The following is a 19,379-nucleotide window of genomic DNA, read 5'->3' on the forward strand; positions in this document are numbered from 1 at the left end:
AGGGAGAAATGTAATGTAGCCATCAAGAAAAAAAAAAACAACCACCAAAAAATATTTTTTGCTACTGTTAACATAGCCAGTGGTGTGTTTTTCTGAGGGAAAAAAATGGATATGTGTTTCTTCTCCCATGTTCCTCATAAACTGGAGCAGAATGATCTCAGATTTGTGTTGTAGATTTTTATCATGATGCTTTCTGCCACAAATTCCATGCAGATGTGAAACCACGGGTCTGGGAGCGGGGAGGGAGGACACGTGAAGCTTTGCCCTTGCTCTCATCTCTTTATGCACAGATGACCTGAATAAGGGTGGTCAGCGCAGGGTTTTTTTAAAGTGTGTGTGGCATTTTCTCCTTGTGTGGGAAGGATGATAACATTTTACTTGACTTAGTATTTAGATGTGCTGTGGCATGTCTGCAGGGATGCTGAAATAGCTGACAACTTGATCGACTTTAAAGGTCCACAGTAAAAAAACCACACTGAATGGGTTATCATTATAACCCGGTCAAAACTGGTACCCTATGATCCGAGTTCCTTATTTTTAAAACCAAATTGCTGATGACTGCTCTTCACATTTGATCGAAAGCCAAATTTTTTGCTCCTGTGGAAAGTCGCAACTTGGTGTGTGATAACAGAGCCAGAGAGCTGGGGTTCAGCAACGCGGTAGCGGGAGCCGCCGCCTTTCACGAGTAAAACGACGGTGCCTCAGGGCGAGCAGCGGCTCCTCACCAGGCAGCGGCTTCGGGCCGCCGACGCCCGTTCCCCTCAGCGACGCCTCCAGCGGCTTCGCCCCCGGGCAGCCTCGGCAGCAGGCGGCGGTGACCGTGGGGGAAGGCAGGGCACCTTTCCGCGGGGGCTCCCCGCTGCCGCCCGGGTCCGGGGGACGGCGGCGGCCCCTCGGGCGCGCCCGCCCCCCGCCGCCTTCTCCCTCCCCGAGGCGCGGCCGGGGGCGCTCGGGCGCCGCCATGCGAGGGCAGCAGTGCCGCGCTTCCCGGGCCCGCGCGGACGGCGGACAAGATGGCGGCTCCCATGGAGCTGAGGTGCTGGGGAGGCGATTGGGGGCTGCCGTCCCTGCACCCGGAGTCTCTAACCGTCATGGTAACGGCCGGCGGCCGCCACCCGCCCCCGGAGGAGGGAAGGGAGGGAGGGAAGGAAGGAGGGAGGGACGGCCGGCGCCCCGGGGCTTGCTTGCCGCCGGCACGGCAGTCTGTGGGGCTCTTCCCCCCGGGAGAGGCGGCGCGGCCGCCGCCGAGGGGCCCGCCCGCCCTCGTCGCCCCGAGGCCGGGCCCGTGCTGGGCGAGGGGCCCGCCGCTGCCGCCCTGGTCGGCGGGGGGTGGACGGCGGCGGCGGCTGGGCCCGCGGCGGGGCGGCGGGGCCCCTGGCTCTTTCCCCACGGGGAGCCGCCTCGCTGCGGAGCGTGGTGTCCCCCGCCGCCGAGCCGCGGGCAGGGCTGCTGCCCTTGGCGAGGCCGCCGGGGCTGCCCGGGGCTGCCCGCCCTCGGCCGCCGCGGGCGGCATTTCCCAGAAACGCGTTAGCGCACTGCAGACCGACTAAAGGCAAATGCGCCGCGTTTGCTTCTACTCGGGCTTCAGTGCCTGAAGCTGTTTAAAACAACTTTTAAAGTGCTATCTTACACTTTGCTTACACATACTGACTGGACTTTTTTTTCCCTGCAATCTTTATTGCAGGCTTACGCCAAATTTTCTGGTGCTCCCCTGACAGTGAATACTATAAATAACTCTTGGAGAGCTCCAAAAGGTACCTTCTTTGCATTTTTTATTCTTTTAATTGTAGCCATGTTATAAATACGGGCTCCAATTTCTGCGTCGTTTCTGAGTTTGCTTTGATTTTGTGTTCATGAGTGTAACCCACTCCAGGAAGGCTACCTGCTTTCACAGTACATCCATAAGTGACTTTGCGTGATCAAGTGTGATGAATTTGTGGGAATAAAATAATGGAAGACATAAATAAAGTGCCTTAAAGAACACTTTATTAAAATCTGTATGGGTGAAGCAGCGGACAGTCAACAAAGCAGCGGTGCCAAGTACATACCTGCTTCTGTCAGGCACTCTAAGTTGATGGTATAGTGAAAGCAAGTATTTAAGCTTTTTGTACTTTGCATATTTATAACAATAGTAACTAGACTTGTGTATGGAAATAGTGTTCTTTAATTATACATAATTTAATGGGCTGGTACAGTTGGAAGTGGAATGTGAGCCTCAAAGAGTATAACTTGCACCAGCTGGGACGTTTACTACTGTGCTACATTAGAGAGGTTGACTCAGAAAAGGTGACTAACAACCTAGTTGCCAGAGAAGTTGAAGATAAGGTATCACAGAGGACTTCTTTGTGTTGGATAGTTCTACCCATTGCTTATCTGTTGCTCAGCATTTAAGTTATCGTCTTGGTATATTCCAGAGAGGTAAAATCACTGCAGGGTTAAAGTACTCCGTCATTTACACTTACCACATCATCAGTTTAGACGTCACTGTATCCCCACAGAAGTTGCGCCTTTGAGTCTTGCTTTTCAGTGTATTGTTTTCTGTTAGCAGAAGATACCAAGAACTAGCTGGGTATATTTGCCAGAAGTTCAGTGGGTTTCTTCATAGCCGAAATACATAAAACCCATAAAAAAATACATATAGTAAGTGTTGCTGATAATTGATACTTTAATAGTATGTAGCAGCACAGTCATGTTAAGCTCATTGTGGCAGTTATGTTGTGAACGTGCTCTAAGATAGCCCGTGTTACAGAGATTTTATGCTCTACAGTCTTTGATCCTGCAATCTGATGAGTAAAGGCTAACCAGTAAGCTTCTGGCAGAAGGGAATTACTTGGCTCTGGAATAGTTCATGGTTATGCAGTGGTAGCTTGGGCAGTGGTTGTAGCAAGGCTAGGGAAAACAGGTGGTTAAAATGGATTTGGAGGGGAAGGGCTGGGAAAAATTAGTGTAGCAGGAAGGAGAGGCCCAGAGGTGAATGAGTTGAGAGGGCAGTTGGACTGAGTTGGAATTTTTGTCTTAAGATGAACATCTGAAATCCGGACAAGTAGCCTGGTTCTCAAAGTATCAGATATCTAGCAGAAGACAATGGCTTCTGTCTGATTTGATGTGGGCCCTTTTTTATGTAGTGTTATTAGTGAAGGCCACAGTACACTAAATGTATTTGTGACCTTGGTGGAACTCCCCTGCTATGTAAAGCTTAGTTTGTGTGTATATGTTAGGAAGATCAGAGCATGCTATGAAGAAAAGGAAAGTAGATGAAGTGGCTGATTGCTTTCTAGCTATGTTGGAACTCATCCATGTAAATTGTTGACTGTATTATTTATACTTTCTAGGAGATGTACCAGTCCTGATATCAGAAGACATTGTTATTTCTCAGCCAGCAAAAATTCTGAACTTCTTAAGAAAGCAGGTAGGTCTCTTTAAAAAGATTTGTTTTTTCTACCTTGTAGTGACTCTACATGTTCCCTGTATACATTGATACAGGCTGTTGAAAACATGGAACTCTGTTCAGACCCAGTGCTTTCCTGTTTCTCATACATGCATGAGAATTGCAAAATGGTGGATAACAGATTGCTGTTTGAAAGTTTGATTGTTAGTCATGTGAAAGATTTAAAAATAGGCACGAGAAATCTGTTCATTGAAAAGGATAACAAACTGGCCTTAATTGAGCAGTTTCTCACTGAGCACCCTGCTCTTAATTCTAGCACTTCTAATGTCATAATGGCTTTGCTGACCTAGGATATCACAGTTTGGGAAGTGTGGTTTTAACTGCTTAAATGGGTAATCATCTCACAGTGCTCTTTTTTGAAGGATAATACATACAGCATTGTTTTTAATCTATATAGTTTTTCTATAGCCTGTAGAGTAAAAATGTCTGCAAGCATTTCTTGAGGCACATCATGTTACTGCATAATCAACTCTTGCTTGCCTTTTAGAGATCTCTTAATGTTCTATTCACAAAGAATAAAGCTATACAATTTCTTCTTTTCACAAAGTATAAGGATGCCTAATAAAGCATGGCATCATCTTTTTATTTCTTAAGATGGTCCTCCAGCCTACTATTCTGCTTTTACATTAGAAATTCAGTTCCTGCCTAGTCAAGAAGGTTATCTGATGAATGGCATGTTAGTGAAACTTTAAATCTTTGGGGGGAGAAAAACAGAATCTGACAACTGCGCATTTGAGATGGGATTTTAGACAGTTGTTTTAAAATTCAGAAGCTTCATAGCCATTTGAATACCAAAGATTCCTTAATGCTCGGGAAAAAAAATCCCTCTTTGAGTTAAAGTATAACAATAATATGCTTGCTTTTCAGATGTCTAAAAATAAGGGCCAGCATTGATCCTTTGTTTCTGAGTTAATGAAGTGAATCTCCTCTCCTCCAAAAAAATCTTAGCAGCCCTTTTAATGTACCTTAAAAGGATCCAGTCTAAGAATTAAAAACTCAGTCAGCTGTAACTGCATTAATTTAGCTGTGTGTTTGGTCCCTTATATTGTTAGCATCCAATTTCTGAACTTTTAGAATGGTAATTAAAAGCAAAAGATGGGAATGCCTGCCTTTCTTCATGCTTACACCCGCTGAAGTGCCAGATGCTTCTTCAGAAATATAGACGGGGACTTGCCAGAGGTTTGCTACAGCCCTAAGTACTGAAAAATTGCCTCTTTGTCACTGGACAGTTGCTTGGAAAGCAATGGGAAGGAGACACAGGAATTATTTTGGGAATAGGAGGGCCCAAAAATCTAAGAATGGGAAGGTGGAAAAGGGAGATGCAAGGAGGTGTGACATAGCTGGCCTGAAGAAGTAAAGAAAGTCTAGTGAGCACATGCTTTCTGTCCTGCAAAATGTTGTTATATTTACTAACTTGGTAGCTGTTAAGTTGGAAGCAACTTCAGCTTGCATTGATTATTTTTTTTTAAAGTTCTGTGTAACACTATTTGTAGTATATATATTTTTTAATTCATAGAAATATAATGCTGATTATGAATTGTCTGCAAAACAAGGAGCTGATACTCTGGCGTACATTGCGCTACTTGAAGAGAAACTGCTTCCTGCTCTGGTAAGTATTGGGATATACTGTATAATGGTCAGTATTTTTGGAAATGAATGCTACAAGAGGTGCCCAACATGAGAGACATTAAAGTCTCTCAGCCATAGTCCTGTCTAGAATGTATTTGCTTTGTTAGTCCAATTTTGGAAATACTGCCTGGAAACTTTTGAAAAGGAAAGAAGTGTGTGTTTGTGGAGTGTGAAGTAATAATAATGAATTTATGAAAGAAATTTTAAAAGGGCATCTATGACTGTTTTTTCTTTTAGATATTTTTTGGGAAACAGTATCCTGAAAACAGCTTATTCTGGCCATTTTTTGTTTCATTTGATTCTTTTGAAAAAGCTTTGAGTAAAATGTGTGTGTCTGATGTGGGGTGCGCAACTGTGAAAGCCTTTTGAAATGTTCAGTTAGAATTTCTGAGAAATTAAATACCCATCAGTAGTTTAATTTTTCAGTTCTAAATAACACATGGTCACACGCCCTCACCAATTTAGTGTAAGTACTTTAGAGCTATAAAAATCCCCGAACATTGGATCTCTTGAATGACTGGCTTCAGTTTGTACAGGAAAAAATATTATGACCAGATGATACCATAGGCTAGCCTCTTCAGCTGACCTGCAAGGTTTCAAATTCATCATTTCATAATATCTTTTATTTTAAGATTTATATAAAATTTATAAAAGACCAAAGAAGTTTGAACCTGATCCTGTATATCTGCAACATTTTTGGTAATATATTTTTATGTACAATGTGTGCGTATGTGTGTGTATATATATACACACACACACGCAAATACATAAACATCAGCGTGTATGTAATTTTATGCATGTGTATATAGGTCTATGTAATATCTTTGTTGTTTTTCTTTAAGTGGAAGGTAGCTGTTGCCTTAATTATATACTCCTACACTCAAAGGATTAGTATAATCCTTTGTGGAGTCTGATTGCCTTAAATTACAGTAATTCCTGGTGCTTCTGCTTCTCTGACAGATCTTACACATCAGACTTCTAAGAGATGTCTACTATTCTTACTCAAATTCCAGTAATATTCTTCCTTATGTTGATACAGCTGCACACTTTCTGGGTTGAGGCTGAAAATTACTGCAGTGTGACAAAGCCATGGTTTGCCTCAAGGATTCCCTTCCCATTGAGTTTGTATCTGCCTGGAAAGATGGCCAGGGAAGCGCTGACCAGGATCTTGCTGACCAGGGGTGGGCCTCCACTCTACAGTCTCACTGAAGTGGAAGCACAGGTATGTGTTGTGTAGTAAAGAATTTGTAAGTTGGTGCTGTCAAAGACAAGAACTGAAACAGTCTAGCACACTGTCAAATGCTGAACACTGCTGTGCATACTAGCCTTGCTACAGCTAGGGCTCTTAGACAGTCTTGTGTCTCATCAGATATACAGGGATGCCAAGGAGTGCCTAAATCTCCTGTCGAAGAGATTGGGGACATCTCAATTTTTCTTTGGAGATACGTGAGTGTGATTTTTTTTTTTTTTTTTTAATGGCTAATAAAACAGATAACACATTACTCTGTGAACACTTAAACTTTTTTTTTTTTAAACCTGCCAGAATGTTAAAAGTACTGCACAGTAGTTTCATGTCTCACACTCTGCTTTTCAGATAAATCTGAATGAGCAAACAGGGCACAAATGAGGTCTTTGGACTAAGGCAATGCGGTGTCTCCCTTATCCTGCATTTTTCCACAGAGAGGTAGATGCTGCCCACAGCTCCGAAGAAAATGTGGGGTGCTTAATGAGTTAGTGTAGCACTAGAGAATACTTTTCTAGGGACTGAATGTCACCACCTGTGCTGGTATGTAGACAGAATGCTTTAAGCCTGAGATGCTAGCACTGCCTTCACAGGAGGAGGGTGTAGGTCCTGGAACACTCCGCTTCCTGTGGTGTGTGCATGGAGCAGGAAGCAGATACTGCCAACAACATAGTGCCAACAGGTCCTAAAAAGGATGATCTGTTCCTTTAGTCACTGCAGTCAGACCACTTCACGAGAGATGATACTGGCCCCCTGGCATACAGCTTGGCTTTTGTGGTGCCAGAAATGTATGTCAGAGTGGCTTGTTTATCCCCCTACGTGACAGCATGACTGGATTTTAATGCTGAAGTTAGTGTTTAAGCTTGCCAGCATGTGTCTAGTTCAGAGGTGCTGAAATCAGTCAATAGTCTGTACAAAGCATTTACCAGATTGATAGGAAAAGATGGAATGCCGGAAGAGCTGACTATGTTCTGTCCTGAGTTGTGTTTGACATACAGAGAAAACGGTCGCGTTGTAAAGGTCTTAATGTCTTACCTCAGTCACTTTGCTTTTTTGTTTTGTTTTGTCACCCTTTTCAGGCCTACGACCTTGGATGCCTTTGTGTTTGGTTTCCTTGCACCGATTTATAAAGTGTGTTTTCCCAGAGTACAATTACAAGAGCATTTGAAACAGCTTCCCAATCTGTGTCGATTCTGTGATGATATTTTAACTTGCTACTTCAGGTTATCTGTCTCAGGTAAGCTGTGTTTCTTTTCCCCTCTTTGTCATGTTTCAATTAGGACTCCAGGTTTCCATCTGTGAACCAAGGTAGAATTAGATTTTATGTAGCTTATGTTGGAGCTTCTATGGGGAAATAAGGTAGAGAAACTTGCAAAGTTGTGCAGAAAGGATTGAAAATTAAAAGCGAGGGTTAATACTCAGTTTTAGAATCCGTCAAGCATTGGCAAAATGTACCTGTATGTATACTATGGCTCATGCTTAGTGCTTCTGTTTTTCTCACATGGAATGGCTTTTCCACTTAAATTCTTCTTAGGATAAAAATACTGCATGAACTTTCTGTCCAGTGTCAGTTTATTTTTTAAGGATTTAAAAGCTTTTGTAAATACCTTTTCACTCTTCATCTTTCTGCCTTCACTCTCCAGGCCATTCTCCGGCTGGACAGGATACAGCAGATGCTAATCTGCAGAAACTCACACAGCTTGTAAATAAGGAATCCAACTTGATTGAAAAGGTTACTTTTGCTTCAGTCTCTAATTTTCCTGCCTCATTGTGGTTACTTGTTCACAGATACGCTTGCATGGCAACTGCAACTGTACAATGGACATTTTATTTTAATTGCTTCTTTTCTAGTGAGTTACTTTGTGTAGAGAGGCAGGAAGAATATTATGTCATTTGAAAGGAATAATTAATGAAGCCTTGTACTTTAAAAGTACTTTTATTACAATCAAAAGAACATTGCCTTGCAAGTGCACATACCTACAAAAGAAGGGTGTTTTTCTGCGAGTGTACATTCCAGCAAAGGAAGAGACAAATGTGTTGATCAAAACTCAGAAATGGTCCTGCAAGTTAAGACCAATCGTCAGCTCTCCTTGCTCCCACCTGAATGCTGTAGTCACTAATGTAAAGTCACTGTTTCTCCTGCTTGTTCTACGTCTAGCTTTTATTTATATTCTTTGTTTCCAAGGCTGTCACTCAGCACCTATCAAAAGCTATACAACTTACATGAAAAATGCTTGCAAAGAATTAGTCTTCTGATGCAGACAGAACACTTTAACTAGAGGGGTAGAAGGCACTTCTTCCTGAGAAAGATCAGTGTATGAAATAGATCATTAATTATGATCAGCTTCTATAGCATTAGGTATTGATTGTATCTCCTCTTCATGGCATTGGAGCGTGGCTGTGGAAGTTTTAAAGAATGGGTTGCAAAGACATTTGTAAGGCGTGATTTAGGTAAAGTTCATCCTGCCTTGAGGAAATGGGATGGACTAGACAACCTCTGGATATCTCCCCTGTGCTGTCTTATGTGATTCTGTTTAGTCTGTAGTAACTAGGCTCTTTTTGATACCACATTACACACAGGGCATTAGATTGATTACCTATGAAAATGTAAGATCTTTATATTCAGAGATTAATTTTAACCTGTCTTTGAAAATGTCTTCTCACAAGTTTCTTATTAAATACTTTTTGAAATCTGTAACTAATCTAAATTCACCCAGCAGCTCCAGAATATTTCTAATTTGGAAGATTTGTTCTTGCAAGGTGCTGAACATGCAAAAGCATCCATTGATGTTAGCAATTTGACTTTTGATCTGCTTTCTAGCAGTGTTTGGCTACTGTACAAAATTGAAACTTTGATCCCTTAGAAGAAGGTAGCAATACTGCTTTCTTCAGTAATCTTAACGAAATTATTTGAGCAGATGCACACCTATTTGCCCTGGGTTTGATGCACCATATGCTAATGGCATGGATAGCCACTCTTAACACAAGCAGATATTCGGGAGTGGAAAGGAACCAAGGCATCAGTTTTGGCTGGGCCTGAAATAACAGGGTGAAAAATACCCCAAATCAGCATTAATGGTGGCAACCCTGACAAGTAGACTAATCATATAATCTATATTCTACTGTTTGCCAGATCCGGCTCTCATTATTTCTCTGCAGATGGACGATAACCTTCGTAAGAGTCCTCAGCATCCCCCTCGAAAGCTAACAACGCTCAAGCTTGCTGCAGGTGGAGAACAAAGCAGTCCATTGAGTCGTTTGTCACCTTGACAGCTTTTGTTGCCCATACACATGTGTTTGCCTTCAATTCTTCTGAGCGTCACAGTAAATTTTTTCACATGGATGTTGTTTTGCAAGGGAAGAATCTGCTAATGGGTACAAGTAGGGAAGAAATATAGCTTTACAATCTCTTATCTACCTGTTCTTTTAAGAAATTGCATAGTTCAGGCTGACCACACACTAAGCTGAGGCTAAAGTAAAAAAGAGGTTTATTCCTGCAGATGTTAAAGTGATTTTGTACAGCGTATTTTTGCCTTTAGCCTAGCAGAAATGTTGACCAAAAGTGAAAATTCCACTTATGGAATGTTCACTGTTATTTTACTTTGTGGCGCTTGATTTTACTGTAATCATGTTACTATATGTGAGGGGATATACTCTTGTATCTGTCTGAAGATTACAAAGTCCAGTTGCAAAATTGATGAAAAGATTGGGAAAAAAGTGAAATGTTGCCCTTCATGGCAGCTGAGAAATGAAAAGCAAAGAGGGGAAGTTAAATATTTTTTATTGTACTTTCATGAAGGGTCTTGCGTTTTAAGGTTGTTTGTATTTTTTGAAAGCTTGTCATGTTGTACTTGATGGCAGATTGTTGAAAAATGCGTGTGCTGTGGGGTGTACAATGATGTACAATACCAACATTTCACAGGTACCTAGTATTAGTCCTGTGTGAAACAGGCTTAACCTGCGCACAGGGTAGGACCATGTGCTGCCAGACTTTTAAGTCAAAATCACAGAGGACTGGTAGTGAGATGGAGAGGTTTGATTAGCTCCTGTCGGGACAAGAGACTTGACTAGCAAACATACTGCAGCTCTGGATTGAAAGGAACTGGTTAGGGCTTTATAAGAAAGCTGATGTAGGCTTTTAAATTTGTCATAGATGCCTCTTAATTAGTTTTGTCTTATTTTTTAATAAGCACTACAATTCATTCAAAAACTAAAATAAAAAAGTCCAAATTTTTGTTGTTTGACAGTCTAGTTCAGACTTCTTTTATCTCTGTAAACTGGAATACATTGCAGCACATATTTCTTCTGTTTAATTAAGGGACTTATGTCTCCTTACGTTTCCTCTTAGCAGCAGCCTTGCCAGTTCTAGAGAGCCAAGCGATTCCATTACAAGAAAGATGCTGTAGTTCTCTAGTGGCAACGTACCGGCAGATGCTTCGTGAGTGGGTGTAAAGAGAATTAGTCAAGAAGACTGGCCAAAATGGCAGCACTTGGGATACAGAATTCTGATGGCTGTATGTATGGGATGACGGTTCTGTTTCTTTCCTTTTTCTGGCCAAACTGAAATAGTCTTTCAGCTTCCCTTCAGCTACTAGTCACATTTGAGATACATAGATAAATTATTTCCTATTTATGCAGACAAGACTGTAGATTGTGTACATATTGTACTTTCAGACTTGGTATGTAAGGAATGTAATATCTTTAACATTTCTTAATTATAATTGAAATGTTGGGTTTCCAATGAGCACCCTAAAATAATGTTTAAGTTTCATGCTTTTACTAGAATATTTGTTTCAGTGATTTGGAATTAATCCAGCTCGTACTCATGATAATTGTATAAGCCAAAAGTCCACTACATGTAAAAGTAAGTCAAATGTTTAAAATTTTTATTGCCTGTATCTTGACAAGGTTTAAATGAGATCAAGTCACATGGCTTTTCAGTCTTTAATTTATAAATGTGGCTATGGAGATAATGCCTTAGTTTGTTGTTTTTGTGAATATGTACACTCAATCTTTAAAATCTCTTTGTAAAAAGATCATTGTTCCAAGATTAAAATTTAGGATTTTTTTAGTGGAGTTTTGGTAGTGTTTCTTACGGAAATGATGTCAGGTTTTCTGAACGTTTTTCTTTTTTTTTTTTTGTGAAAAGGTTTATCTTGTCCATAAAAAAAGAAGCTACTGACTGCTAGAACAAGAAATTGGAACAATTTAGCATACCCATGAGGTCAGATTTTAAATTTTAACCACAACTCTTCAGTACCAATCCTTTCTTTCAAGACAACGGCTTTTGGGAGGGGGGGAATGAGGAAGCACAGGTTTTATAGTCTTACTAAATGTGAGCCTTGGGCTGTGTGACAGCAGAAGTTCAACAAACCAGCGCCCGAGTAACTTCATTCACTGGATGGCAGGGGACAATAGGGCTAGAGATCACAGCAAAAGTTGCCTGCAGTAGTGTGCACCGTCCCAGACAACCAGTGAGGCTGTGCAGCCATGCACTTCCTTTTTGCACTTTTTATCCAAGGCGAATTCAAAACCAAACTCCTTTATGTGGAAAGTGTCATTTCTGGCCTGACAACCCAGACTTGCCCATTAGTTTACTGGCATATTTTGTATGCCTGAGTTTTGAAGCTGGGCGGTTAACGATGTCTGAGGTGGGATCGGTTTGAGTAACTGTAGCTATCTGCATCTGAAATAGTCAAAGCTCCTTCTCTGGCTAGTGGAGAAAGATGGGATCTGGGTGTGATTCATCTCCTTAAAGTAGATACCTAAAATTGCAAAGTGCATTGAGTCTCGAAAATGTGCCTGTCTGCCGAGAGTAAAGGAATCCTTACCTACCTACCTCAGCCGTGGAGTGAAAACCTGCGGCAGTGGTTGGCTTTTCCTCCACTGCCTGAGGTTGCAGGTGGTCCTCAAACAAAGGGTCAGCCCTTCTGGCCAAGCGGTAGTGCTGGGGCCGTGAAACCCTTGTGTGCCACCTGCTTCCTGTGCAGAGCAGCTGGCTGTCGCACATGCTGCAGCTCTGCAGTCTTGAAATACTCGGCTTTTTGTGCGCGTGCCTACAACGTGGAAGTGTGGGATATTCCCCTGGGTTTCTGTTGTCTTGCTGCTACCAGGGTGGCTGGTGGGCCCTGTTGGCAACAAGCTGTCCGATCCCTAACGTACTTAAAGACCACGTTGACTAACAAGACACCGCATAAAAAAAATGTACTGTTTCACAGTATAAATGTCCAGTTTCACAAATCATTTTAGTCTGTTGTTAGCGGTTAGTCTCGTTCACCGAAATGCTCCATAATCCCTCTTGGTGCTAACCAGTGCCAGCGAGGTGGTGGATTTTGATGTGCTTGCTGGAGCACTGATGCAGGATCAGGCCAGTCAGCACAGCAGGTGGTATTAAAGAGCCATGCAGGGGGTTGAGCTGGTCCAATACCAAAGCACACAGCCCAGAGCTTTCTACCTGGCATGTGGCCACTACCCTCATTCAGCCCTAACTGTGCCAGTGGAAAAGCCACTTTCCTCCGCCTGGCTGGTCCAGGTGTTTTAGCCACCACAGATGCTCTGGCCCATGTTGTCAGGAGCTGCCAGGTGTGTGCCTGCTGAGCAGCACCTTCAAGCAGCCTCAGCTCATGAGGCGTTTTGCCCCTGTGGCGGGTGAGGGCAGCTTTGCCTGCAGAACCTGGGAGTGCTAGTCCCTGCTGGGGAAGGTGTGAAGTGGCTGAGCACAGGCATGTTTCTGGGTGAGAAGCTATTCCCTGGCCCAGCCACTTGCCAGGCGTATGCCCACCTGATGTCTGGCATACAGGCCTCTCGGCAGCGCTGCCGTTCTGCATCTATGTGAGACCCAGACATGCAGGGATGGTGATGATGTGGGGCTTAATGCTGTAGTAGTGCCTTGTGTGCTGGGCTGGGCAGCAGGGCAGGAGCCAAGCCCCACCATACTGGTCTCCTCCTCGCAGCTGGAGACCTGCCCAGCAACAGGGAGGGCTGGGGGCAGCTCATTCTGGAGCAGAGCTGTCTCAGAGGCAGCTGCCAGGAAGGCAGGTGAGTTTTTGCACCACCTCGGGGATGCGATAAAGCAAGGAAGGGAAGAAGGAGGTCCAGTGTTCCCTGTACCACGCTGGTTTGCTGTTTCTGCCTGGAGCAAAGCTCCCAGGAACAGATCCCAGGTCCCAAGTGAAATCGGATCAGGTTGGAATGAGAAGCTGGGAAGGAGAAGGAAAGAAAAGGTTAGCAAGGGAAAGGCATCAGGGGCATCTGCTTTCACCCTCACTGACTTGTTGTCTGAGAGATTTAACAGCGTCACAGTACTTGGGACTGTGGAAGACTCTGCTTCACTAGCTATGACATACTGCTCTTGTGGGCAAAAGGTAAGGGGAATCCAATGACTTGCTGCAGGTGTTGAAAAATAAAGAAAGAAATTACTTGTAATGTGCTAGGCCAGTCTGCCTCAGTGCAAGACCGAGCTAACAAGGTTTACTGAATTTCATTAAAAGCTAAGTTGAGACCAGGAATCAATGATGGGACAAGTTTAGTTCCACAGCAAGAAAGATCTTGCAGTAAAGGAAAAAAAAAAAAGGGGGGGGGGGGGCACAAAGGGCACAAGGCTGTTCCTCAGCACTGTTCAGGTCCCTTTTGCTCATTCTCTCATTAAAACCGCATGGGGTTTTTTTCATCATGAATGTCAATGTTCCAAATTTTTACAATGTTGAAGTGTTGCATGTGGGGTCTGTTGGTGATTTACTGTTACCAAAATACAGAATGTTCCTGATCCTTCAGCTAAACCAAGGGTGCAGAGAAATTGTATGCCTTGGGTATCAAGCAGGTTCATTAAGTAGAAGCAGTCCCTGTGTAAGCATCCGGTGCTCAGCTCAAATTTGCCAAACCATTTTGACAAGGGTGGCTAGGCAGCCTGCCAATTCACACAAACACCTCACGGTTTTTGTTTCCAAGAGCGTAGAGGTGAGAGGGGGAGAGCGCATGCAAGGAAGTGTGAGTCTCTGCAAAGCTAAGACTTACCCAAAGCAACCTGCAAGCGATGGAGGTGGGAGTCCAGCTTTGCTTGTATTGTCCTTTGCTGCAGTGAATGATCATTTATCAGTTGCTGCCAGCTGGTTTACTGTTGGCACAACAGCAATTGTGCAAGTGGTAATAATGGCCATGTTGGGAGCTGCCCTTCGCTATTTGAGGAATAGGCTGTTGTCCTTACTGTGCTGCAAACAGCGTCCCCGTGTCTGCACTCTTACCCTTGATGCATCACTCCCTGTTGACTTCCACATAGCTGTTATTGCCTACCCATGTTCTTATAGGGTTTTGGCACTTGCCATTATTGATTATTTAGGTAATTATTTCAAGCAAATGGGGGTGATTTTCTTTTCCCTATGCATTTTAGTTGTTTCTATTTTAAATCTTAAGTCTCCTTCTCCAACCTTTTTCCATTCCTGCAGTCAGTTATTTCAACTTATATTTAACTTTCACTTGAATGCCATAGCATTAAACAGTCAGATGCTGAAGGGAAAGTCTTTAGGTTTTCACATGGGGTCCAGCTACGGGGTGTCTTTTTGCTCTGAGAATTATTAAAAGCAAAAAAAAAAAAAAAAAAAAAAAAAAAGAGAGAAAGCTCTTTTCTTCTCACTGTTAAAAGGCAAGACTGATATTTAGTTTAACTGGTCTGCATGTGTTCAGGTCAGGCTTTCCCAGTGATTTTTGCTCTTAGTTGTGACCATAGTGAGAGGCATCTCTAAAAATTCCTCCAGTAGTATGGTCCAGTAGCAGTGGCTCAGCAGCAGCTGTGTGGAAGAGGAAGGGTTGCAGCACCTCCACGGCCAGTGACACACGTTCTGCTTAATCTGTTGCTGTTGGAAAACGCAGATTTTTGAAACCTATATGTTCTACAAAAAATGTACTGTTTTGGACAGGAAAGATTGCTCATACACAGATAGGAATTTGGAGAGGGGTGAAGGGGAACTGATGGTTACAGAACAGGCACAGATTTGCCTGGAATAGCTGATACTCTGTGATGATATGGGAGAGGGATTTCAGCTCTCTGCTCTGAATTAAGGAAAGTGAGAACTCAGTTTGGCTGCTCCACAGCTCTAGGAAAGTGTCCGAACCAGTGGATTACTAGCTTTTCTGCAGTGGGCAGAGATACCTTATTTTTCACAAAAATCCTTGAAAGGTCCTGTTTCCTCAGTGCAGGATATGAAAAACTCAGAAATCCCCCTGACTTCCGTGGGCTAAGAAAGCAGTTTCCCATCTGTTCTGCTTCCTTAGCGGCTCACAAGGATTATTCTGTTTATCTGGTCTCCTTATTTTAGCTGAGCCAGGTAGCTGTCTTCACAGAGGGAAGACTAAGTGTTGAAATGGTGTTGGCAATCGGCGGCATGCAGTGTAGAGAACATAGCAACGGAGTGACGTGCTCAGAAGGACTGAAGCAGGCAGGATGCTTACTTTTTTTCCTGAAGAATATTTTGTGGGAGACAGGGTACCTGCTAGATACCACCTCCAGCAACGGGCAGGTCTTGAGAGCATTCTCCAAGGGCTCTGTGCTGTTTGCAGCCCTGTCCAGGAGACATCAAATGCCACCAAAGAGTCCAGGGAGAACAAGGTCAGCTGGGATTACAGTCCCCCCGTGAAAGACAGTGGGATGAGTAGGGCATGACCCGCATTTGTCCTAATGTTACTAGTTCAGCTTTCTCTCAGGTCAGCCTTAGGTCACAGTTAGGTACGCTTAGGTCAGTTTGGCGTAGAAGGCCCCTGACTTATGTTGGCATGTCTTGACACTGGCATTGTGCCGGTTTGCTCTCCTGCAGTCTCACCAGCCCGAGGACGACTGAATCTAAAGTTGCCAGCTGTCCATGTAATTCCTTATTGGGTTTGGTTTGGGAAGTTCCAACACATGTTAGGATGCTCCCATCACTGCTTTTACAGCTTTTACCCTGGGATTTAATGACCTGTTGGCAGTAGGACAGGAGACAAATATGGATGCCCTGTCTTTGTCTTTGGGCATCAGAAAGTCACCCATAGCCATGGCAAGTGCTGACACAGCTTCAATGAGAGAAGCTGGGATGTCACTGACAGAAGAGTGGGGGCAGAAGTCTCTTTTACTAACCTGTATGGTTCATAAAGGAAAACAGTTGAAGAGGAGTCCATCGCAATTTTAGGGCCTTCTGTTTAATGGTCAGTGTAGACTTTATTAGGAGTATTTGCCCACTGTGTTTTCCCTTTTATCAAGATGGTGTCAGTCCTCTGCACTGACTATTGCCAGTGCTTCTTTGCTGGGTTTCTGAGTGGGCCAGATTCCTGGAAGGAGGCTCCTGGATGCTGGCTGACTCATCTGGTTGCAGGAGAGGTGGGTGTTCCTGAGAAATATGAGGGGCTGGTTTCCAGAGCTGGGTTAAAGCACACACTAAGTTTCTAAAGTGATTTGTAGTCTGGAAAACCTTTGCAGAGTATGAGTTTGCTGTTTTATCTGGCAGAGTAAAGGAAGATTTCCTTACCTTCTTCACAGTAAGGGCACACATTTGTAGAAAAGTCCTGCCTGCATCTGTGTAAGACTGCGTTTTCCACACTCAAGTTTCTAACTCACAGTTCTGGCATCCAAAATTTTTGCATGCCTGTTGGTTTCTTGTGCCTGGCAAAGTCTGACATAAAACAAAAATCAATTTCAAGAGGTGCTTTGTTCACCATTTGAGTAAGAAAACTGTCCACTGGCGTAGTGGGAAGTGTCTTATTCCCTGTATGACAAGAGGTACACTTGGAGAAAGAAACAGTAAGTGCCAGAATGACATCTGCTCTCTGAATTGTCAGGCTGCATGAAGGGTTTTTGACAACCTTAGAGCCTGCATTGTTTCACTACATCTGCTGCTCTGTTAAAGCATTGTTGAAATTGTGTATTGCCACAAGGGGGACGGTACAGAAAAAACCCAGACCACATTTTTTCCAAAGACCATTTGAATGAAATAAAATAGGCTGTGCTCCTGGAAGTTACCCACAGGATGTGAACCCATCTGATTTTCGTTAAGCAATTAGCTGCTAGTTCTTAACAATAATGATATCCTTTGCATTCTGTTTCAGTCAGTTCAGTGTGGTCTGAGGTTTTAATAACTTTCGCGTGTATTCTCAGCTTTAGTAACACTTCCTTCATTTGTAGGTTTACCAGATGTCTCTTTGGGGCTTGGTTTGAGATAATTCCTAGAAAAATTTAGGTAATTCAGCAAATGAAGGTGACACACCCTGGAAAGTATTGATATAGAGTCATTTTAAATTGATACAGATGCATTTAATTTGCCTACTTGTTTCTTCTGACTACATCTGGTGGCAGATGTATTAACTTGCCCCCACTTTCTCCCCTCCCCTGTTTTTACAAAACTCATTTTTTCCTGGTGCACTTTTGCAGAGGCCTCTGGTGCTGTCACAGGTCAGACGTCAACACTGAATAGATGGGATAGCTTGACCTGGCATAAGCAGTTGCACTGCTTGTGCTCCTCTGCTCTTTACCCTTTTTCAGGACCTTCCCAATTAGTTGGTAGCTGAATTCTGCAAGAAGTTACTGGTAACTTCAGGTACATCACAGGAAGCTACCCCACAGTGCCTAGTCAGATGTTGCCTTTTGGAAGGAGAATAGGATATTTTCCTAGGCTCTCTTTTACCATATGGATGAGGATATAGTGAACTAATTATTTTTGCGAAAAAATGGATGCACTTCTCTTGTTTAACTCTCAGAAGAAAATGACACGAGTTCTGACATCACTGGTCAGGCACAAACCTTGAGGAAAGTTTTTTGAAAGGGACAATATTATTTCTGGGACCTGCAGCTTATAATATTGTCCTTACAAAATTATATGCACAACCTACATTGTTTCTAATTGTGTTTTAGTACCTCCTCACTGATGCACTTGTACACTAAAGCAAGACAAAGAAAGAAGAGTCTTTAGTGCTTACTTATGTTTATCTGAGCCACAGAGCTGTAGGCTGGGCAATGTGATAAGATTTTCAAAGGCTGACCTCTGTGTCTCCTGGCCTGATGTACAGCTGCATCATCTCTGGAGACTGACCCCCAAGGTGCCCTTGGAGGGCCCACCTGCTGATGGGATCACTTTATCTGTCCATCAACGGTGAAAGCAAAGAAGTTGTTTTACAGCTCACAGTATTACTCCGCAGAAGTTGCAAAACCAGAGCTGAAGAAGGCGGTAGCCTGGCGTCAAAGAAAGACGTGGAGCAGAAAGCAGCATGTCCACAAATAAAGAGGAAGGATCATGCATGAGGACCTGAAAGCATGTTCATCACTTAAGAGTCAGAGCAGTCTGTAGTCCCACCACCTGTCTTTTCCAAGGTGTGCTATAGCACCTCATCCTAAAAGTGTATTCTTTTTCAAATACTTTGGCGCAAGACAAAGGTACTCAGAGTGCCAGAAAGGAAAGTTGAAATTTTGGTTGATTCCTTGAAAGAGCTATCAGGTAGATATTCTAAACCATGTGCTCTCTGTTTGTTGAACTAACACAGTAATTTTTTTTACCTCAGAACATTTAATGGTAAGAATTACCTGGGGCTCTTGACAAAATGTTTCAGACAGAGAAACACAAGGATTATTTCTTGATAGAAGCATTTATCTTGTTACTTCATAATGATTTAATACTTGCCCTTTGAATTTCTTTGAATATCATTACTTGTGTTACAGCATGAGTGAATTTTATTTTCCTTCCTTTCCAGACCTCTTCCTTCATCAAAAACAGAACATAGTTGCAACTTCTAATATTCTGTCTTCCTGAGGAGTCAAGCATATAAGGCAGAGCTGTGTTTTTTTCTAGAAGGCATTTTAAAGTATTTAAGGCTCTGGAAAGAAGAGCAGAACTTCAGTTGCTGTGGAAGTGCCAAACCTGATGATGCCTTGTCACAACAACTAGTCTCAGTTCTCGGCAAGCCTTGAGCAGAGTGACTGCAGATTTTCCCAGGAAACAAAATGCTGGCTGTCACAATACAAGCAGTAAATGCACTTCGATTTTGTTCAGATTCCAGAATTCAAGTTCTCATTAAAATTCAATACTTATTAAATAAAGATCTATT

At 43.0% G+C, this 19,379-nt stretch overlaps 1 protein-coding gene across 5 annotated transcripts; it reads left to right on the forward strand.

The window, feature by feature from the left end:
• Window positions 1–998: 998 nt before the first annotated feature.
• On the forward strand, window positions 999–19,106 carry MTX3 (metaxin 3). 5 transcript variants are annotated; one of them, XM_082335754.1, is made up of 9 exons: window positions 999–1,094; window positions 1,685–1,754; window positions 3,333–3,409; window positions 4,965–5,057; window positions 6,117–6,299; window positions 6,447–6,523; window positions 7,400–7,557; window positions 7,964–8,052; window positions 9,454–11,360. In XM_082335754.1, the coding sequence occupies exons 1-9, from the start codon at window positions 1,014–1,016 to the stop codon at window positions 9,526–9,528; spliced, it is 903 nt and encodes a 300-aa protein (XP_082191880.1). In that variant the 5' UTR covers window positions 999–1,013; the 3' UTR covers window positions 9,529–11,360. The 5 variants fall into 5 exon arrangements, with proteins under 5 accessions (XP_082191880.1, XP_082191879.1, XP_082191882.1 ...); XM_082335753.1 differs by having other exon boundaries at window positions 9,480–11,360; XM_082335756.1 differs by lacking the exons at window positions 7,964–8,052; window positions 9,454–11,360 and adding an exon at window positions 19,026–19,106.
• Window positions 19,107–19,379: the final 273 nt, after the last annotated feature.

This window comes from Platalea leucorodia (assembly GCF_965183815.1).
Source record: "Platalea leucorodia genome assembly, chromosome: Z".
NCBI classification, from domain to species: domain Eukaryota; kingdom Metazoa; phylum Chordata; class Aves; order Pelecaniformes; family Threskiornithidae; genus Platalea; species Platalea leucorodia.

What these genes read in the sequence shown, in the direction of transcription:
- MTX3 (XM_082335753.1), top strand. Translation starts at nt 1,014, where the DNA reads ATGGCGGCTCCCATGGAGCTGAGGTGCTGGGGAGGCGATTGGGGGCTG. An exon ending in CTCTTGGAGAGCTCCAAAAG is followed by an intron (nt 1,755 to 3,332) that starts GTACCTTCTTTG and finishes TATACTTTCTAG; the next exon opens with GAGATGTACCAGTCCTGATA. An exon ending in AATCCAACTTGATTGAAAAG is followed by an intron (nt 8,053 to 9,479) that starts GTTACTTTTGCT and finishes ATTTCTCTGCAG; the next exon opens with ATGGACGATAACCTTCGTAA.